This window comes from Pristiophorus japonicus, chromosome 4, assembly GCF_044704955.1.
Source record: "Pristiophorus japonicus isolate sPriJap1 chromosome 4, sPriJap1.hap1, whole genome shotgun sequence".
NCBI lineage: Eukaryota > Metazoa > Chordata > Chondrichthyes > Pristiophoridae > Pristiophorus > Pristiophorus japonicus.
In genome coordinates this window covers 269,620,849-269,644,546 of record NC_091980.1, presented here as the reverse complement: position 1 = coordinate 269,644,546, position 23,698 = coordinate 269,620,849, and the positions used below count along the sequence as shown (strand labels likewise).

Sequence of the window (23,698 nt, the reverse complement as noted above, 5' to 3'; positions counted from 1 at the left end):
CTAACTTTATTGGCTCAACTGTGTCACAACAACAGTATCCAATATTCGACTGAATGGTCCATTACTGTAATAAGAGAGCTCTTTCCTACACGACTATGGTGTTTACTTTATAACTGCGCTGGTTTTAACTTTTTTTTGTAAAAAGAAGAAAAGGTCAGACAAAAAATATTGTTTGTTTCACAATAAAACCTGCAGTTAACTTAAATTGTTGTTCCATTTCGTTCACAATGATGTATCTTGGTGCTTTACTTTGAAGCAGCAAATCGTGTGTGACTGAATGAGAGGAGTCATGCCAGAATTCGTGATTAATTTTCCAAAGCAATACATGCTCTGAAGAACTCAGTCGTCGCTTTGAGTACAAACAGGTTAAAATGTTTTACCTTGAGTTGTGATTATCACTGCACGCCAATTCAACATGATGACAAGATTTTCAAAAGAATGATTTTATACAGGCACCTCGGCGGTAAATCTAGTAAATAGGGCCAGTTTGTTGTTATCTGTCAATTGCAACGCTAGCCGAGAAACGGGATGTTGAATGTCAATTAGAGGTAGCGAATTGTGAATGCCAATAAACTCATTTCGTCTTTCGGCTTCCATTGGAGTCTAACAAAGGCTAGAAGTATATAGCGAATGAGAAGTAGACAATCAGCAATTTATTGCACGAAACGTGCCATGCAAAGGGAATAAAAACTAACATGACATATTTTCCTTTAAAATTGTCCAGCGACAATAAACTCTAGTCAAAAGGCTTCTTTGTTACGACGCAGAAGATTATTTACAGAAGCTGCCAATTCGCAAATTGCTTCCTGATTGCCATGTTGGATTCCCTGTAGAGGCTGAAGAGAAAGAAGGCCAAATACCAAGGACAGCGCCTGAGTGAACAATAAGCAGCTCCAACTGGGCTACTAATTGACAAGGCGGGGCTCGGGTTCGGAATTGTACAGTGGCTGCAAGGGCTCTAGTTGAGAGCATTGCTGCAGGAGTTGCCAATATGTAGAAGTTAGAGGTTATAATTACCACTTCAGGACAACATACAGTTTCGAAACAGAAAGAAGGAAGAAGTACAGAGCGATATATATATATATATGGCAGAATGGGTAATTTTAAAGTGTTTGACAGAACTTCTTACACAATTTTATCAAATTCTGAATCTGAGCAGTTTGATTTTATAGCTGCGGGTTTTTTCTTTAAACGGGACCATTTCTAAGTATCTGCTGAGTTAGTGGCGAGTAACGTTACCTCACCCCCAATTAACGATATGTAAAGATTCTCATCCGCTGTCTTTAATTGATTAATCGAGTTAGCATGTATTAAAGTTCCACTTTCAAAGCGAATGGTCGCATAAAAATAACAAGTTGATTTTTTGAAAATGATTGAACCCATTGGCCGATCCAATAATCCAATAGACGTCTGTGTTTTAAAATTGATCACACTAAAAGGATGAAATGAAATGGACAGAAACGTCTTTTTCATCCGAACCTATCGTGCGAAAAGGCAATATTTGCGTATAATTTATTTTGTAACGACAGCATTTCTGCAACACCGAAGTTCAGGTATAAACCCGGAGTCACGCAGAGAGAAGCGTGCGAGCTTCTCTGGGGGCGATGGCTTCACATCTGCGATATGACACCACATGGAGTACATTACATTATCAAACCGTTTTATAACACCTTATTAAACTCACCACCATTTAATTCCAACGTTTAAGGAGTGAATCTGTAAATTTAATTTGAGTGTTTCTGAGGGCACATGTCTGTAACTGTTCAAGCACTGAGCTCTCTCCTAGCCAGCAGAATAGTTGTTTGAGCGAGGCAGTATAAAGTATAAATATAGCTGGGACTTGTATTACCGCTAAGGCTAGTTAGTAGCTGCGATATAAACAGCATAGAAAACAAATGATGGATAAAGTCACGGCGTTTTGAACCATTTTTTGAGATCATACATTTACGCCATTAATGAGCATTTTGTCGAAATAACAACATCATCTGCAGGCTGCAACCACATGGTTAAAATATATAAATGATCTACCTGTCTGTCATCCTAACTGCTTAGTTAGACACAGTATCTAATTCACTTTGAAATACATAGGACAGATAACGATCATTAAATCTTATCCATTCCCACTTTCCTGAACTGAGGTCTTAAACATTTGGAAGGCAAACTGGAAAGAGGGGAAACAAGTGTTTTTTTCAGTTTAAGTCTATAGCTAGGAGTATATTTATACTGCCACTTTTGCTTCAAAGTGACAGTCAACTCAGTCAGTTCTGCAATCTAACGCCTGAGCGCACTAAAGAGGCGTGGAGTTGCGTTGGCTAGTATAACTCCAATGTAATGTTCAGCCGTATTTTAAATGTGGTTTGCAGCTACATTGGATTTCCAGGGACTTGAGCATATAATCTAAACTCTACACTCCAGTGCAGTGCTGAGGGAGCGCTGCAATGTCGGAGGTACCGATTTGGGATGAGACTTTAAACCGAAGCCCCATCTGTCCTTTCAGATAGATGTAAAATATCCTATGGTACTATTTCAAACAAGATCAGAGGACTTATCCTCAGAATCCTCGCCAATATTTATCCTTCAATCAACATCATTTAAAAACACAGATTATCTGGTCATTATCTTTTGGCTGTAAAGTCCTTTGGAACGTCCTAAGGTTATTAAAGGCACTATATAAATGCAAGTTCTTTCCTTTTACTGGGGACTTTATATCCTTATTTTTCAATGTTTTTATTATTATGGAAAACCAGATACTCTTAAAGTCGTTCTCTTGAAAAATAAAAAAATGATCTGGCCAGGGAGCAGAGCTCTGTATATATATCCAAACACACAGACACATAATTCCCTTGTCACTAAGTGAAGTGCAAGGCACAGTCAGTTCTGCTGAAAAATGAAGTAGTTTGTATGTGATGTATCATGATATTGGCTTCTTTCTTCGTATCACAGTACATGTGGGGTTGAAAACCAGATTCACTCACAGAAAATGGCATGGCTTATTTTTAATAGACAATAGCCCCAGAATATAGATGTTGTGACTGGTCAGTATCTGAGGCTGGGACAAAACCAAGCTTTTTGTAGGTTTTGTTCGAATATATGTTTGAGTTTGAGTTGCAACTCCATTTTTAAAGAAATGTGTATTTAGCTTCCTTTATTCTGGCCAAATTTTGAAAAGTATTTATCAGCCTGCCTTTTTCCAATTGAAAAATCTATCTGAAGCTATGGTGAGAGCGAGAGCGAGCGAGAGAGAGAGAGAGAGACCAGTGAGACTTGGTGGATGGTCAGCAAGGAATCACCATAAAAAGATTTGTATTCAGGAACTTTGTATCTGGTCCACTTTACATTGTAATTTAGCACAGCAGATGTGACTGTTATATTTTATCTTCTGAAGAAGGATCATTAAGCCTATAACTACTGTAGATCTAAAGTGTGCCATTGGTTCTGTTCATTTATCCATTTACTGTTAAATAAATTTATTTATCAGTTTATGGCCTCCATCTTATGAAGTATTAATTCTACCTATTTTACCATGCTTCAAAGTTGAGGAAGATCATGTGAGGGCATAGAATGCAACCTGTAAGATGAAACAAAATAACAATTCAAATGCAAATTAGATACATTTATTTCAGAAAATAACATTTTGGGACACAGTATATAAGTGATCTGAGACATGATATGTGGTAAATGTGATCAGTGTGTGTGTAACTCTCAGTGTGTAACTCACAGTGTGTGTGTAACTCTCGTGTGTAACTCTAAGAACATAGGAACATAAGAACATAAGAATTAGGAACAGGAGTAGGCCATCTAGCCCCTCGAGCCTGCTCCGCCATTCAACAAGATCATGGCTGATCTGGCCGTGGACTCAGCTCCACTTACCCGCCCGCTCCCCATAATCCTTAATTCCCTTATTGGTTAAAAATCTATCTATCTGTGATTTGAATACATTCAATGAGCTAGCCTCAACTGCTTCCTTGGGCAGAGAATTCCACAGATTCACAACCCTCTGGGAGAAGAAATTCCTTCTCAACTCGGTTTTAAATTGGCTCCCCCGTATTTTGAGACTGTGCCCCCTAGTTCTAGTCTCCCTGACCAGTGGAAACAACCTCTCTGCCTCTATCTTGTCTATCCCTTTCATTATTTTAAATGTTTCTATAAGATCACCCCTCATCCTTCTGAACTCCAACGAGTAAAGACCCAGTCTACTCAATCTATCATCATAAGGTAACCCCCTCATCTCTGGAATCAGCCTCGTGAATCGTCTCTGTACCCCCTCCAAAGCTAGTATATCCTTCATTAAGTAAGGTGACCAAAACTGCACGCAGTACTCCAGGTGCGGCCTCACCAATAGCCTATACAGTTGCAACAGGACCTCCCTGCTTTTGTACTCCATCCCTCTCGCAATGAAGGCCAACATTCCATTCACCTTCCTGATTACCTGCTGCACCTGCAAACTAATTTTTTTGGATTCATGCACAAGGACCCCCAGGTCCCTCTGCACCGCAGCATGTTGTAATTTCTTCCTATTCAAATAATATTCCCTTTTACTGTTTTTTTTCCCAAGGTGGATGACCTCACACTTTCCGACATTGTATTCCATCTGCCAAACCTTAGCCCATTCGCATAACCTATCTAAATCTCTTTCCAGCCTCTCTGTGTCCTCTACACAACCCGCTTTCCCACTAATCTTTGTGTCATCTGCAAATTTTGTTACACTACACTCTGTCCCCTCTTCCAGGTCATCTATGTATATTGTAAACAGTTGTGGTCCCAGCACTGATCCCTGTGGCATACCACTAACCACCGATTTCCAACCCAAAAAGGACCCATTTATCCCGACTCTCTGCTTTCTGTTAGCCAGCCAATTCTCTATCCATGCTAATACATTTCCTCTGACTCCGCGTACCTTTATCTTCTGCAGTAACCTTTTGTGTGGCACCTTATCGAATGCCTTTTGGAAATCTAAGTGTGGATGGTCAGCAAGAAATCACCATAAAAAGTTTTGTATTCAGGAACTTTGTGTCTGGGAGGAAAAATCTAACTTTGGACCTAATATAACTCCACCATTGGAGTTTTCCTCATGTTATTTCTGGGTCTGTTGGAAACTAATTGAAAGAGATTGATTGCTATGATCAGTCAACGGCTCCATTATCATTGTATCAAGCAATCACCAGGATGGTAGAAGGTGAACTAGATGGACCTTGGTCTGTTTTCTTCTAGCAATTCTTATGTTCTTATATTCCTTAGTATTTTCTGTGTGATTCCAGTGCTCATTTACCTAAATATTGGCCCAGTCAAGACATATTGATTGAAGGCTTGATTAGAAGTGGTCTGAATCAGGTCAGTGATTTAATGCAGAAGCATTTTAAAGCTCGATGTTGTGAAACCACTTCTAGTGGTATTCTCACACTACTTGACTTTGTACTGAGCTCCGGATAGAGTGGGCTTGATGGGCAAAGTGAGTTTCTTCCACTCTACATCTTCTTATGCTCTACTAACTTAGTAATTAAAGGTATGGAATGAGTCCTACAATGAAAAATCACTGAAATGTTACTGTCAGTTCCTGATAACTAAGGTTATTCACTTAACAGATGCTGACTGTATCTCAGTCTCACTGAGGCACTGTTTATCTGTTATGTGATTATAAGTAGGATTTGTAAGCATTAACAAAAATTAAGAAAAATTAAAAACTTATCTTAATAAAAATATAATTATTATTTTTTCGAAGAACACTGAGGTACGTGGAATCCAACAACAGAAAAATGTATCAATTACAAACCAAGGATGACTCAGTATTGGTAACACCTTTTCCAGGTTCTACCCATGCATTCAAAATGAGTGCTGGATCTATTTTGAATCTTTTGTGTGTTATCCACTCTGTTCTCACCACATGTAGACACACTAAACAAGAAGTACATATATACCAGTTGTAGGCTACACTTATTTTTTTAATGTACTTTTAGTGCACAATAGCCACGTTGAAAATGATACCTGGAAAGAACCCCATTGTTATTTGCATATAATCTTGTGTAATAGTTAATATCAATTATAATTTTGTAACTTACCTACAATATAAGCATTGCATGAAACCTAAACTATTTCTAACTTTCTTGCTTTATATTGTTACATTAGCCCATTTGTTCCCAAGGACTAAGCAAATACTCTACAGAGAATAATCCCACAATGTCTGGTAAATCTGCTGTATCAGTATTTGGTTATGACTTACAATTAGATAACTGTTTACATGACCATCTCACCTTCAGTTTAAACATATGCCTCTTTTAAATATTAAATTGGGCTTAAAAGCCTAAAAAATTCAATTATAGACTGAAAATTATAGTTTATAAATATAAATAATTTCTAATTGACGCCTTCATATATGTAATAATTGGATACTTTAGAGAAGGGGTGTTTCAGTCATGTCATGATCTAGGTGGTTATCACATCCATTGTAAGAGCCCCAGTTATTAAACCATTGTGTACTAAGGGATTGTATTTGGTCTCTTAGGGGAGACAATTCTTTATCATATGCATTGAGATGTCGTTGTATTATTGATAAACACAAGGTCCCTGGTCTGAGTATTATAGATCTGAGAATCAAGGCATTAAAGTTGTTTGATACTAGTAATTTCAAAGGAACTAATTCAACACGATCATATTCATATGTTCCTTGCTGTTGCAACAGAAAGTAAACATAATGTTACGCCAACATTCTGGGCAGTTGAATGAATTTGACGATACAAGGATTATATTATGTGAAGCACAGGAACAGGGCAGACTAAAAATCTCCAGCATTCTCTGACCTTATTATATCAGAGTAGCAAATTTGTGTTTTCCAGGTGTACGGTAACGTTTATTTTGCTTATTTGTGGTGTTTACAGTTGATAGCAAATATATAAAGATAACTTGAGAACTTTTATTAGAAGTAAATGTTTGATTAGCCAAGCGGAACGTATTTGCTAGCCATGAACCATGACTGTGACTTATTGCATTATAAAATACCATTGCAAATTCAAATAACTAAAAACGATATCCATTTATTAAATACTACCGAGCATATGTTTCTAATGTGTCTTCCTCGCTGATATTACTGGTTCAGGAAGAAGGATGAAATAATTAAGCATTATAATCGGTAAATTGAAAGTAGAAAAATAACTTCCATTTTATCCATCTAAAGCTAGTGATGTAAAAGTTGAGCCTGTACTATGTTAAAAATTGTGGTGTTCTGTAAATGTTGGGTATTATTCTAGAAGAATGTGTTTATTTGCACTTAACAAGTTTGTTGCAAAAGTAATGCAATATTAATTTACAACCCTAATATGATTTGCATATTTTAATATCATATGATAAATGTATGCTCTTACTTCTCTATGGGGCCGTCAGAAGCATGGGTAAATGCACCTATTGAAAACTTTTTTTTGTGATATTTTATATTAAACACCCTTCAGATTGAAGCACTGTCACCTGAACATTGTATCAGTCTGCGCTTTCAGCTCTGAAATGGTCTCGTTGAATTAATAAGTGCATTGCAATCCTTCCGACTTTTCTTATGTGGCATATTTCATATAAACCATCCAACTATAACTGACAGAGATTATTGAAATATATTGGAAGGAAGCACCGACAATTCAACAGCTGTAATGATTGTATACTCAAGATTTTCCTATTTGTATTTTATACAGAATTTCCCTCATTAGTATTGTTGTATTTCAATGACTACCTTGTATCAGCATACTCTATGGAGCCGTCAGAAGCACGGGTAAAGCAATGTTGCTCAGATTTCCTCTTGTGACCTGAAGGGAAAACAAATAAAATAATCTAAGACACGATTTCGCCTACAGACCTGTAATTTTATGCAGAATGTCCAATGACTATGGTATGGGTGAAAATGCGATTAATAAAGTTGTTATAATGTCTAATCCGTGCACAGAATTTTACATTCAAATGAGAGGAAAAAAATCAGAGAGAGTAAACGTGTTTAGTAACAGCGTTATGAGTCAATTAAATTTACCAACATTAATATAACATTGCAAAATTTGGGGTATTTTCACATATTAATAATTATTACAAACTTTTTGCAAATTTATTTCTTTTTATCTACGGTAACCGTTAGCAAGGGGAATTACAATCCGTTGCATTGGGTGAGTCAATTTGAAAACAGCTGAATTGATTCAAATAAGGTGTTTCAGCTTATATATCAAGATATATATCAAGATATATATACTTCTTTAAGACGCTCCTTAAAACCTACCTTTTAAAACAAGCTTTTGGTCATCTGCCTTAATTTCTTCTTTTGTGGTTCGGTGTCAAATTTATCGGTTTTGTCTTGTAATTCTGTTGTGAAGCGCCTTGGGACATTAAAGGCGCTATATAAATAAAAGTTATTATAAGATTTAAAACTGAAAACAACAGGACGCCATGTAATGCATTTGCAATCAATGAGTACATTGCTCACGGTATGCATAAGATCTAGTAATTACTGTATATTTATTTATAGTCTGGACCTCTTTAAAATATTCCATATCTTGTGTTTATTCACAAGTAAAATCATAAAAGTTTTATAAACAAATCTGGTACTATCATCTACAGGCTCATTAACTAATCGTCAACAACTGCAGGGATAGGGGGTAACCATGCTTGGCCGATGCACATGATTTCTTTAAGAATGTCACAAATAAAGTAGATAACAGAACTCCCTATGGTATAAATTATTTGGTTTTTTTCTCTGGAAGCTGTTGACAAATTTCCACATGCAAGTAGTCACACGAATCTTGGAGAGAGAGTTGGTCTAAAAGTGGAATCAGACTGTTGGTGAGAAAGGCAATGGCAGATTGGAGAAATGTTGAGTAGAATCCCTCAGGGATCAGTGTGTAGATCTTGCTTCTAATCACATTAGTGATGGCGATACAAAATCTAACCATAACCTTGTCAATTCTGATGACACTGAAACAGCGGAAGACAGAAAATGCCACATACATTTTAGAGAAGGGCTCAGGTAGTATAGAGCAGAGAAGTGGCAAATCAAATTTAGACCTGATAAATATAAAATATAGCACATTGGTTGAAAAATGTGCACCACAAGTAAACAAGTAATGGAAATGAATTGGTAGAGGGAAATTTGGAATTGGTAATGACCACTTTCAATGCCTGAGAAATGTGATGAAGCAATTAAATAGGCCAATAGAATGCTAGGATATTTAGCAGAACAAAAGATTCTCCAGAAATACACATTGGTTACACCAAACTTGGATGTTCAGTTCTCGTCACTACCCACAAAAACATATACAAAGATTGGAGAAGGTGGAAAGAATAGCAACAAGACATCTCACATTAAAAGGGTTGAGCTGTGAGGAGATATTTGATAAGGTTCAGGTCTAACATCTAGAAAGTAGACTAATGGGGAGGCCTTATTAAGACCATAAAATATTAAATTGTTATGGATAAGGACAGAATAAGCCAGGGAATAGGACTAGTTTAAATAAATTAAAATCAACAGTAGATTTAAAGCAAATATTTAGGAGAACTTTTTAAACTCAAACAATGATAAATGTTTGGAATAGTCTGCCAATTAAAAAAGTGGAGACAAAAAAAAAATTAGGGACTTTCAAAATATTAACTGATGCTATAATAGCAGGGTTGAGTGCTAGAGAGGTGAGCTTCTCCAGCCTTTCCGGGCCCTTGAGTTTTCTTATGTTCTTATGTTTCCCAACCATACTTGCGACTGATTATGAAATGAAGTAGAAGTTGGTTCTGCTGTGTAAGCATCATTGGGTTGATAAATTAAATTGATAAATACGGCCAAAGTTTAAGAGATTTACTTTTCTGTGGCAACTTTTATTTAAAAAGCATGAGAATCAAAACTTTTACAACTAAATATCGTAAGTAAAGATGTTAAAATATGTTTCCCAAATAAATCTATTTGCATTTAAAATGTTATTTACCATGCCCCAATTAGTGAATTGAAATATAAGTAGCGTATGTAGACGCCGTATTACTAAAACATGTGTTTCACGATACAATTTTTAATAAATCAAATTCAAAGAATACACTGCAATTCGTTTTAGATTCATATTCTGTATTTCAAATACCTCATACTTCGCAATGCACGTAATTAAAAAGCCATGGTACTTTTTGTCTTAAGAGCGTAACCTCAGCATCAATGGATGCCAATGTGAGGAAGAGAAAATCTATTAAGATTCTTAGCGACGCAGTCAATAAAATGAACGCTAAGACATTAAAATATGTATAATATTTTCCCACAATCACATTGATAAATTGCTAATCAATGCAATGTACATATCAGTTGAAGCTTTGTCAGCTAGATTAGAAGAAATTACTTGAATTCTCTTCAATTAAAATGTTACCAAATTGTGTCCATCGTAATCACAATTTGTGAAGCCTCTGCAACAATACGCTTGTCAATTCAGATCAGTTTCATTGACTCAAAATCAGCCAACTAGTACCCAGGCTAAATCAGAACACACCCACCCGTAAGCTCATCGAATGTTGCCAAAAAAAGAGAAGCGAATTCATAACATTTAAACTGGAACTAATGCAGCTGCTTTAAAATAACAAACTGGGCTCTAAAATATTTTCATTTAAAGAAATTCACTCAGCCATTCAGTCGTACGCTTGCCTTTCTCTCGTTTTCCTTCTCTCTTGTTGTATATGGTTCAATGCTGTCTGAACCCTAGCCTTTTGCTTTGCTTGCCTCTTGCGGATTCAAAATGTTGCCTGGTAAATCTTTTGTAAACTCCTCGTTAGCCAATACAACATCACAAAATACTTAGAGCGCCCTTTGTCCTCCAGGGACTCGAGATCCCATCATTAGCGTTTATTACTCAGAGAAGTTTGACAATGTTATTGACTGCTTACAAGACTTTTTCATTCATCGCGGCGAGGTCCACCCCACGCTTGAATAGAAACGGATATATTCAAATATTTCCCTAGCTCATGCACAAAAGAGAATAAGATGTTGCCCATAATCACGTCAAGGCACAATGTTTTCTTTCTATTTTATATCAGGACAGATCGAGAAAGCATTAATTGCGCTTTTAGGTAATATTGTTCTTTTAGGTAATGTTGTTCAAATATGTTTTGAAAGCGGCAAATAAGCGATAAATTTGAAACTGTAAGATACCTTTTACTGACACGCGTTTTAATGTTCTTTATATTTTTATTTAAGAATAATCCCAATGTCCTTTGTTATGCTGTATGTCGTTTATATGTTTGGCTACTACTTGTTATTAATTTATTGCTAAACAATTAAAGGTTTCCACACCTTGACTCCCACTGGGTTCATTTCCAGATCTGCGATTTCAGTGTTAATTTCAGAATCACACGTGGATAATAATTTTTCATTGTTTAAAAAAAAGTTATTTCGCTGTAAAGTTAAGTCACTCCAAACCCAATCTTAAGAAAATATGAACGTAAAGTGGAAACACATTTCGCAGCTGCAGTAATCAGTAAATATATAATCAGTTATTTTGATTGATTCATCCAACTAATTATTTAAGAGTGAATTTTCGAAATATATGTCTGAAGATTAACTTCAAAAAACCCGCAACTCTTTCAACTTTTACTTTAAAACAGCTCTACTATCTTGTCGAAGATTCATTAAATCGTTTGATGCTTGCAACCTTATGAAACAGTCTGTGATTCAATATTGTTGCACGTAATCCCTGCAAATTGTGGTAACCGCGCTCAGTCTTGTGGCGTAAACACCTGATTTTCTTATGAATTAAATAGATTGCATTTTCCTAAAAAGTCCATAAACTTTTCACCAGTTTTCTTCCACCACACTAAACGCTGGTGAAAATTCCTCCTCTCCCAAGGCTGATTGGGTGATTTCTGCTTCATTGATAATGGTTGATCAAATGACCTGTCAGTATCACTGCCCAATACACCGAATGCGAGTAAATTTCATAACGCTCATACACTATACTCCATCTTCATTGGCTCTCGATGATGTCATAAATATACACATATTAGTTCAAAAATGAGAATGGCTTTATTGGAGTTATCATTGCACCAAAATAAATGCTTCGATCCATTCGACAAACTATGCGATCTCTTGATTTGAAAATAAATAATTTGTCTTATCGCAAACTTGAACAGATAATCTTGACTGTTGACACAGCTACTGATCTCTTCCGGGTGAAGCCGTACCGTGCTTGGTTTGAGCAGTTAGCAAAATGACTAGAGTAGAACAGCAATACCACTGATGGTTCGTATAAAAGAAAAAATGTTCAATTATCTATAAAAATACAAATTGTTGAAAATAGACATCCACGGTGATGGTCAAACGAGCTAATGCCCACCAGCTCAAATCTCGTCTCTTTTTGAAATAGTATTTATGCACAAAGCGTCAGTAATGAAATCGACAGTGATGAAAATAATTCTTGGGCCTCAGCAAGCTAATATGACGGCCAATATGCATGGTAACGAATTACGGCACTAAGCGATGTTTTGAGAATCATTACCTAAAACTTGCAAAATATAAATTTCTATTCTATTCATTAAAACATGAGGAAATGATGTGTTCATGATTTGGCAACGATCCAGAGTTAAATGTTTGTGGTAAGTAATACTGCTCGAGCAACATGGCTATTATTCACCAGTAGCAATATTTCTTTACAACTCTGAGTTATTTGATCTGGTAAACTAAAATAATTGCATTTTATCAATCACCCTTTAACTTGATCCGAATAAAGTGCCCGCTCACAGTAAAACATGCTGTCGAGTAATAACGTGCATTGTATTTTGATGTGAAAATAATCCACTAAGAATTTATGCCCAAATTGGAAAATGTATATTTGTAAACTATAGTTTCTGTTTATGTATCCATGCCTACATTGTATACAAATAAACAAACCATCTGATTGCTGGTAAATATATTTTACAATTAATAACAGATGCAAGGAAGAAATCAGCGCATTTAGCCGGCATACTGGCATTGGAGTGGTGTTCAATGTAAGCATTAGGTTGTTGTACAATGCCTGACGATTGCCAGCCAGCCTACCATATGTGTGTGAACACACCATGGAACATAAAATGCCAAGTTCTAAGCAGATAAATTTAAATTATCGCTTCAAATTATGTCAATTATTTACATTAATGATTCCATCTGACGTGATCGCAGATTTCAAACCAGATTTGATAGGATGAAAAAGATTTACTAAAATCGTCAATTATGGATTTCTTTAAGACTTGACAGATATTATTGTATTGCGTACTAATAGCATTATCTAGGTAAACACTGTTCATCTGTATCAATCAAAACCGAGATGTGTTCCTTTGTATACAGCATGGGTTGAATTAAAATAATGAATTTACTGTCTGTTAGTGCATAATATACAATAAGTGTATTCTAATAAATGAAGAAATATTAGACATGCTGTTTCTCTTTAAATTAAAGAGAGTCCCCAAAACGGCATCATGTTGTTTTTAAAACTACATTTACGCTACATCTTACAGATTTAAATATAGTACATACAAGAATGAAACGACACTAAAGTAATTCTAACAAATAATCGAGCTCCATCATACATTGTAACATGTATATTTGCTTTCTCTGCACTAAGAACTATTTTTACGTGAGGTACTTTATACCAAATGCAACGAGGCATTCATGAATACTTCTTAGCAGTTGAATGTTGGGAGTTAATATTAATGTGTGTTTTCTAGAACTTTTTCATCCGAATTATGAAAATAATTGAAATCCACGGGTAACCTCTTTTTCTTGAAGCTTAAAAAATGCTGCAAAAGCAGCGTTTGTTTGTGGCGTTAAAGTGGCGTACTGTGTGCATTACAATAGTGACTACAGGCCAAAACTATTTCATTGGCTGTAGAGCGTTTTGAGACGTCCGGTGTTCGTGAAAGGCGCTATATAAATGTAAGTTTTTCTTTCTATTCTGCATAATAATTCTGTCTCGAACTGATTACTTTGCGGTAACGGTTATTGGCGTATACAATTTCCGCTTACATTCTGTATACCATTTCAAAAATGGTCAGATCCTAAATCAATTGATAATCTGCTTGAAAACGCTGGCAGGTTTTACAATTTTAAAGACAATGTGCGGTGAATATTTCCAATTGTTTTTCACTATTTATGGTAAATACAAACTGCAATTATATCAGCTAAAAAGTAATATAATATAATGTAAAACATCGCTAACAACAACCTGCATGGCAGTTCGCCTACACTCTTGTCGCTTTCAATAAGCATGACTGTGCATGGTCAGTACATACTATGTCGTTCACATCTTTTGTGTCGCTGTACTTTTAAAGTGATCCACATCAGATAAGCAATCAAATTAAGTCGTAAGACTGAAGCACTAATTTTCCTAATACCGGAACGCAAATGAAATCAGTCGGAAAAAGAAAAGCAAAAAGAACACAGTTCATGCGATTTAAAGATCAGCGTCAAATTGTATAATACAAAACCATTTTAGTTTTACAAGGTTTAGCCAGCCTGAGGCATGACGCTTGGCTTTCGTAGTCTGTAACAGTGGTGGATGAAAAGACCCCGTCCAAATTTAGCTCATCTGAATTCCTCATCTCGACTAAACCGAAATGCTTATATAAAACATCACCGTACTATTTACAACGACAGCAACAACCCATTCAGGAAAACACAGAAGAACTGAAGATTCGGAGAAGAAAATGTACATCGTTAAACATTTTATTTTCTTTCAAACTGTGTATCCACTACCCAACGCACAATACTCTACACAGTCTGTGCACATAGAAACAAACGATGAATGCAGAAACCTAACAAAGCAATTGTTTTAAATAGATAAACAAACATATATATGTATATTATATATAACTTTAAAGTAAAGTAAAAATATAACACCGTCTTTCAACATGAAATACCCACGAAGGTACAGGGCAGGTGCTCAAAATGTTGCAGCTTGGCAGAAATGGTTTTTGAGGCATTATTTCGGTAATTTTTTTCTCTCTATATATATATCCTTTAAATAAAGGTAATAACGAGTTTTTTTAAAAGACCGCAGTCGTTAAGTTTTCTGCCATAAAAGCAGAACAGTCGTTCCTAAGAGAATGATGTAAGGAAGTGGCGACTGGTGTCCTCCACTATGGTCACTGCGGCCTTTGGTCGACTTGTGCAGGAATTTGGAGGCACTCTCAGGGCGCGGGCTCTTTTCTCAAATGTCGCAGTCACTGTCGCTTGATGTGATGGAGATAGCCGAAGTGGCCGCTTTGCTTCTCTCCGAGACGCTGCAGAGGCTGGCGTCGGGGCTTGAACCGTCCACCAGGGGTTCCACAGCAGCGTCCTCCTCGCTCAGAGAGCGCACGGATGCCTGCGACAGAATCTGCTGCTGCAGCCTGCTCTCGTGAGAAAAACACAGCGAGGAATTACAATCTAAGGGGGGAGAAATGTGCACAGACACACACACACACTTCTAGATCTGCAGCTTATCAAAGACTCGAGGATCACCTTCAAGATTTGTACTATGGGAGTTGAACATCAATGTCAACAAGGAAGCAGATGAAACAGTTTTAAGACTTGTGCCTTTTTAAAATAAAAACTGCTAGTGTTTTCAAATATACACGTTGAAGCAGATAAACGCTCCTTAAAACCATATAAATCGAGGCAGTGATTTAGGAAATAGCTAAAAACAGAATAAATTATACAGTTGGTGGGATTGTACACTAAAATTTTGTACCATCGAAATAAACCTAACACTAAGGGTTGGCTCGGTTGTAATGCACGAACTGTATTTTGAAGCATTTCCCTCCATCAGATATGGTTGAAAGGAGTCCACTTCACGGTGAAACACACGACGCAGACACTGACAGGCATCGATAGATCAACTAATCCAGTTTCCCCGTCTATTAATTTGATGCAATGTAATGTTTTATGATCTTAAACATGATTTTTTTCAAATTACATTGATAAATGCAAACTAGGATACTGTTATGTCTTGCTAAATTTACAAAATGAAATCATACGGACATTAACAGTTTCAGTCGCTGCTTGATGTGTTGCAGCTGAAATTGACAAAATAGTTAACCCATTCTGCCTGAATTTTATTTATCTAACACATATCTAAAGAATATATTTAAAACATTATATAAATAAAACACCGACCTGTTTTTAGCTGCTGCTGCTCTGTCCCTTTGCCTACGATTCTTAAACCAGTTACCCACTTGTGTAGATGTAAGTCCGGTGGCTTGGGCCAGCTCTCGTTTTTTGCTGGGATTTGGATAGGGGTCCTGCAGGTACCACTCCCTCAACAAATGCCTCGTTCTCTCCTTGAAGCAGTGTGTCTTTTGTTCTCCGTCCCAGATAGTCCTGGGCAGGGGGAACTTCTTTCGAACTCTGTACTTGTCCACTGGACCCAAGGGGCGACCCCTTAGTTTCTCCGCTTCTTGGTAGTGCGCTTCTAGCCAAAGGGCCTGCAACTTGCCGTGTGACTCCTTGGTGAACTTGTGATTCTCCAGGATGTGATACAGCTCTCGGAAGTTGCCCGTGTGGAATGCCACGATGGCCCTAGCTCTGAGGACGGACTCGTTTTTGTTGAGTGCCTCACATGCTGCTGGGGCCACTGGCAGGGACCAGAGGAAGCGACCAAGGCGCTCAATGTCTCCGCTTTCCTCCAGCGTCTCACAAACCCCCGCCACCTGCTGAGGGCTGAAATTCAGAATTGGCAGCTGGAACATTGAGTCTTTTTTTAAAAGACAAAGCTAGATAAATGCAAAGCCAAGTCAACGGAACCAAGTCCGACTAGCAAAGCAAACAAACGAAGCGTTCTAGTTAGGTTCCCAGACGACGAATATGAACTTGGTGCTTCAAGTGCCAGGGTTAGTAGTAGATCCTTTGCGGTTGCGATGATGAGATGCTGTTAAAAGGGGGGAAAAAAGGATTCAGCCCACATCTGATTTTCTATTGGACTTGGCAGATTCGGTGCCTGGTTGCCATGGCTGCCTGTCAATCACTGTCAAGTTTGCCAATCAACCAGAAGCAAGGGTAAGGATTTCATCACCTCCAAAGAAACAGCACGCTTGTTGGAAAAGCAAACATGCTGACCTTCGTTTCTGTATTTGATCGATCTGACACAACGTAGGAAATGAAAAATTGACGGTACGGATAAAAATCATGTCCATAGGTAAAAAGAAAGGGAACTTAGTATTCGTTCAGTCATCCATAGATCATAATCCAGGCGTTTTCGGATATAAGATTCATATATCATACAAATAGTATATGGGTCAGTCTGAAGTATTCATTCATGTGACAAATTTCAATTCTCTCCAATTTGGTTCAGTGTGTATATTTGTATTTAAATTCTAATAATATGCAACGTGCAGCGACCCCAAACGTCTAAAATATTGCGTTGCTTTGGTCAATTTCTCGTGATTAGTATTACAATATAATGCCCATTTGTTAACAGTATTGCAAAGCATTGGCTGCAAAACTTACTTAGCGTTTTAGATACTGGGACATTTCCACCAAACTGAAGGCTAGCAAAATAAATATGTTTTTTTCATCACATTTAACGTGGCGATATCAAAGACTTCTGAAAAATGCAGTATTTTCTTCAAGTTCAATGTAATACATTCATTCTACATGTACCATTGACGTACATGTCCACACCGGATCAATTTTCAATGAAGTCTTAATTAAATTCTATTATAAATGATCTGAGGTATTTTGAACTATAGCCATTCTTTGCGGTTTCCTTTAAATGTTGTGACCCATTACGTTAACCTTCTATTGAAGACTAAATAACGGAATTCCGAGAGCTGGGAACCCTTGAAAATAGAGTTCAACATTAGCTTCCAAAATTCCGGATGGGGAGGGAGATGGCGATGGAGAATGTTGCTGCTTCCAGTTAGATAACATTATAAATCTGAAGCTTTGATACCGCTTTTGGATGAAAACAAATATCCGGTTTGATTGAAATTAAGAACCTTCTTAAGGCACATGTTTATATTATTTTCACAGTTTTATACAGTTGAATTCAAGATATCCCTTCCAGCCACTTCGAGTGATTTCCGATGTTATGGAAATGCCTTCAGAGCATTAAACTATTGTGCAATCCCAAACGAGTCGCTGATGCATGAACGCCAAGCGCCGAGTCTGATGGCAGCTGCCTCAGCTGAAACAAACGGTCAGTTTAAAAAAAATATGAAACCACAGTTTAAAAACCACAACCTGCCTCGAACAAAGTAATGCGCCGTGGCGGAATGTTGGTTTCGAGTTCAGGATAGTGGTTTTCAAAGAGGATTCAAGTTTTTTTATCACCAAAATTACTCACCGGACCCGAACAATTATTCAATCGCGTTTTATTTCTCATTTCATTATCACGAGGCAAGCAAACGTCTTCCTATGCGAATTCTGAGATGGTACTAAATATATTTTCCCTATTTTGTTTTCTGTAATATTTTCACTGCAAAACACTTCAGTGGGACTGTGCATCTTCAAATATGCAGAATGAGCATGTTTTAAAGTACAGAAGGTATACTGGTTCATATGAACCACATTTATTACTGAAATGGCATTTAGTAATGCAACAGTTGCAAAATATTTTATATGTATCAGGGAATATGTAAAATGTGCCATATATATATTGTATGTACTTTTCATCTTAGAATTGGTAGGTATACATAAGACATGTATCGATTAAAAACATTCTGCAATTATTGTACTGTGTAGATTATTGGTATTCGAATTGTTAATATTATTGGATTACGATGTGTCAATAATTGGCATTCTACACCTTTTTATTGTCTACATTATTTGCACATGTATATATATACCTATGTTCTAGTTATCCGAAACCACTGAGTCCATCTTCATTCACCTTCACACAATATTAAAGATAGCTACCAAAACAGCGCAGGTTAGCTGGGTAATACTCAATTATAGCAATGTCTTTCGGTGCAATTATAAATTAAATGTAGAATAAATTATTTAACTAAAACTTTTATTTATGGTATTAGCAATTCGTCATGTGGTATAGCATGATGCTTATTTTGTTTGATAACGCTCGTGTGAAGCGCCTTGGGACATTTTACTACGTTAAAGGTGCTATATAAATGCAAGTTGTTGTTGTTGTTGTTGTTGTATGTATGTATGTATGCATTTTTCTTCTTAATGGTTTGGAAAATACAACCTGATAGTATAAACTATGTGCACTGGTACATTTTACATATATTAAATACCATTTGTAAAGATCTGCATTATTTTAGTGTGATGGGGGGAGGGGGTTCACATTCATATACATAGCTGATTATTGCTCTAAGTCTTAGATGATTTGTAACAGTTCAACTGGAATAACAACATAGAATCGCAAGAGTCTGTTCGATATGGATAACTATCTGTTAATAACATGTTAATGATGAAATATAACACTAATGAATTCTCTATGGATTTATGTGCCTTGATTGTAGTAGTTTGTACTTCCCCGGCTTAAATATCACATATTTATAACTGCTGGCTTTCGAGGATGCCAAAAATGAATTTGATACGTGCCTTATAAAGGATAATAATTTAAAGCATATTGGTGTAATCTCAGAAAGCATTTTTACTGCTGCCGCTGTGAGGCAGATTATTACAGTGGTCTTCACCAGGAACGGCAGTAACAATTTCTATTCAACAACACCACACATATACAGTGCTTTTTAAATATTCATTCGCGGGATCTGGGCTTCACTGACAAGGCCAACATTTATTGCCCATCCCTAGTTCCCCGGAGAAGGCGGCGATACAACTGAATGGCTTGCAAGGTCACTTCAGATGGCAGTTAAAAGTTAACTAACCACGTTGATGTAGGACTGGAGTCACATATAGGCCACACCGGGTAAGAACGATGGGCTTTCTTCCCTAAAGGACATTCGTCAACCATTTGTCGAGATGGGGTTTTACGACAATCCGACAACTTCTGGTCACTTTTACTGACACCAGCTTTTTATTTCCAAAAAACTTGAAACTAAATTCTAAATTTCCCAACTGCGATCACACTCGATTTTTGTGCAGTAATAGATTTATTCGGTTAGAAATAGGTCGAGTTTTTTTTATTAGGACTATAATGAGCATAGAGTGAGTTTTCTAACCTCCATGAAATAATCGGAGGCAACCTTTACTTGGTTCCAGAAGTATTTGAATACCATATTGGATATCCTCAAGTGTGGCTTTGTTGGAGAATACAGTTTGTTATTACATTTTGACCCCGCCCTAGATTTCAACCTGAGGGTTTAGTGAACCATTGCACTATTAAAAGTCATCACATCAATTCCCCACTGTAATTAAAATCAAAATGTAATGCTTTTGACAGACATCATTACTGCTGAAAGTGTTCGAAATCGAAAATATGGCTTGACACACCTGACATATATTTCTCATCAACAATATCACAGCCAATGTCAACTTATCCAAAATGTTCCCCATAGGGAAATCGGTATCATGATAAGCGATAGATAATAAATATATGCAAGATATCTGGTCTCTCCACTCTAAACCCTCAGTAATTTTTATTCCCAGAAGATTAGGACAGTGCAATCCTCTCAACCCAACTATTTTAACAATGCATTCAAAAATCTTTACAAAGCTGAGTAGGGCTGGACATGGGACATTACAGTACAGATGCGTGATAGCATATATCATTCAAAAGTCATCTTTTATTATCCAGCTAGCGATACATCTGGTTTAAGAATTACTTAGGCGTTCCATGTCAAAGATGACTAAAGTTCTTCACATACTGTAATATAGAAAAAATATTAAGAGAACCAGCATCTACTCCCCCGCCCCAACTTCTCCCATCGGTAACGGTCATCCAACCACTTCATCTATTTGTATATTGCTGAACATGCAAACACTTTTCCAACCTTGTCGCTTGATCCTGCTAACAGTGACTCTTGTAAAATACAAATGTTGTGTAGAACCGAATCTGCGTTTCAGGATACTGGCATCGATTTCAGTATTGTCCTCCGCAGCCTCTTATGTGGTAGCAAACGCATTAGCCACCCCTCCTTTTAATTTGTTGCCCCCTTCCTTTATGACCCACATTCCCACCATTCCCAAGCAGATGCAAATCATGCGACCTGCCCTCAGGCGTTTACCGCTAAGCTCCAAGACCACCTATACTTGGGACTGCAACAGCCTAAATATTTCACAGTGAGTACTTCTATCAATGGAATTAAGTTTGAAGGATATTGAGGGTCTGAGAAAGTAGTTCAGGTCATCAAGTTATACAGTGGATGTTACCTAATAATCATAGAACAATATTTTTTATTAATTCTATAGTTCCATTAATGTATAATCTTCGGAACGTGCAATTTTTACAGTTATTATTCCTACCTACGCACACAATGGAATACTATTAAATATCACTTTTGTTATATTTTTTTTTACCAGTTTTACATATTTAAACTCACAAATACTGCTGTCTTTGGTGTGGTGATATAAACATGCATGTAGAAAACCGCACATTTCTGCAAGTAAACTATATTTTATTTTCATTACTAAAAATATTTCAAGGCAAAGTATTAAGCGCGGTAAACGTGCAGTTTTATGAATCCCAGTTTCGGGAAAATGCATCCAAGCAGCCTGACCGCTAACATTTAGTTTTCATGTCATTTAAATCTGAAGTTAACATCAACTTCCTTTCAAGCATGGATTGCGGCGCGTTACGAAAATAACTATTACAGATAATAGATATATACACCATAATGTTTACTCACTAAAAACCCAATAAATTATTCTGATTTCAGTGAACATGTATTATCTTCTACGCAGTCGTCTGAAAACGTTAGAATCCGTGATTCTAAATCAGTTGAAAAAGATGTTGCGGCAACCATGGAAACATTAATTTAAATCATATTTTATACAAACGATGCATTCTGTTCCGGATTAAAACGCATATCAATGGCATATTTCCTGACTGAAAGCTACAAACAAGAAATTAGGTAATTACAAAAGTGAACTCCGAAAATATCTCAAATAGTTTCACCTGTCATATCCTTAGTTTTCTTTAAGAAAATAAATAAAAAATAACAAGAAACTTGGTGGTGCCTTGACCTTGACTTTTCACTTTTTTCATTGAAAGAAACTTTCAGTGCAAGGGTAATGGCTTGTTGTTCATCTCCTTGTATTCCGAGATAAAATCTTTGCTGCTTCATAATTCAATTTCGAAGCGTATACAGAATTGTTATTTTATTTTATTGAAAATCGGCTTATTGACCAACCTATACTTCATGCAAAATAATAAATATTCACCCGCTTAATGCAACAAGTTGGTAGTATAAAGTATACTCTGCCATGAGATGGCGTTTTCTCCGGGGAGTTTTTGGGAACACTCTGGATTGTCCATATTAACTTTACTAAACAGTAAACCTCAAAATAGGACATTGCATTTATAAATAGTGCACAGCCGCGTCTAATTTTTCAGTTAGCACGTTTGTAATGTTCAGTTTTTTTATGTTGTTCATATTTTTAATTTATGTTCGTCAATTGTAACATTGTTGATATTTAAATTGTAATTAGGCTCCTTTCCGCCTCTCTTACTTTCCTTCGAACATATTCCCTTTGAGTAAAACATGGAAAAAGTGTCAACATTGAGCAGGAAAATGCCCTCAAACTTAAAAAGGAAATAACTCTTTCAGTTAAATATCAAATCTATTTTTGAGATTACCATTACATATTTGATGTATGCAGAGCAGTAATTTGCTACATTAATGTCTGTACAGAATAATCTTTGCCCTTTGGTCAATTAGTTGTCATTTACAAAGAGGTTAATATGTGTCTAAACAGCACATTGTTTCACAGATATAGCATTATGTCTTCTCTTTTAAGAGCTATGTTGAAAGACAGGCAAAAATCATCTATGACCAAATCCATTCAACAAAAATAACTCTCTCTGCTAAGCAATCTTATGAACTAGCAACATTACTACCACTGATTGACAGTTTTTGGCATCTCTTTTAGCAGAGCAACTTTGCACACTGCTTTTCCCAATTGTATGACTTCATGTTGTACCTTCTAAGTCATTTTGTTTTCAAAAGGACCTGTGTTTTTTAATATATATATAATTAGAAAGCTATGTGTGTAGCATTCATCCAGAATATACAGGAAAATGTCATACTTGAAAGTGTACTACATGTAAACTGTAGACCACATTCAAAAGTGTCACATATGGTAAGTGTTAATCACACTTGGACCAGATTGGCTCAAATATTATCATTAAAAAACAACAAATCACTGTTTCACTAAGGCTGTCTTGGGCTCTTGGTGACCACAAACCACATTCCAGGTCCACAACTGCCATTGGAGTTCTCCTAGTCAGTCATTGAATCATAAATTAGTCATTATTTTAAAATTTACAGAGGCACAACAACTGGATATTAGTTTACTGGAGTGCTTTGATGGTGTTTACATAAAAGTGACCAAGGAAGCTCAAAAAGATTATTGTGCTGAAATGTTTGCCTGATTCATAGCCTCAAACTATCTTCGTAACATTGACTTCTCTGAAGCAATTGTGAAGTATCATAAATAATAAAAATTAATGGACCAGGAAGATTTCATTCATTTATCCATTTGTTATCCTTTGATTCTTTCATTTGGTAATCCAGGACCCTTTCGAAATAATGCTAATTTTTTTGCATTAGGTGATAGTTTAATCTGCAAATTAATGCCCCTATGGAGGAAGGTATTCTAAATTTGAACTTAACCAATGGATTCTTCATT

The 23,698-nt window shown here is 36.5% G+C and overlaps 2 protein-coding genes across 2 annotated transcripts in view; one reads left to right on the top strand and one right to left on the bottom strand.

Moving 5' to 3' along the window:
- six1a (SIX homeobox 1a) overlaps window positions 1–23,698 on the top strand; it is a 251,117-nt gene that overhangs the window by 209,925 nt on the left and 17,494 nt on the right. The window lies entirely within an intron of this gene.
- six6a (SIX homeobox 6a) lies at window positions 15,159–16,677 on the bottom strand. The gene is made up of 2 exons (XM_070877547.1): window positions 16,106–16,677; window positions 15,159–15,339 (listed from the first exon to the last, which is right to left on the bottom strand). The coding sequence occupies exons 1-2, from the start codon at window positions 16,675–16,677 to the stop codon at window positions 15,159–15,161; spliced, it is 753 nt and encodes a 250-aa protein (XP_070733648.1).

Excerpts from the sequence above, each read along its gene's own strand:
- six6a (XM_070877547.1), bottom strand. The coding sequence starts at position 16,677 with ATGTTCCAGCTGCCAATTCTGAATTTCAGCCCTCAGCAGGTGGCGGGG. Across the intron at positions 15,340-16,105 it reads GCAGCAGCAGCTAAAAACAG|GCTGCAGCAGCAGATTCTGT; the intron begins GTCGGTGTTTTA and ends TCACGAGAGCAG.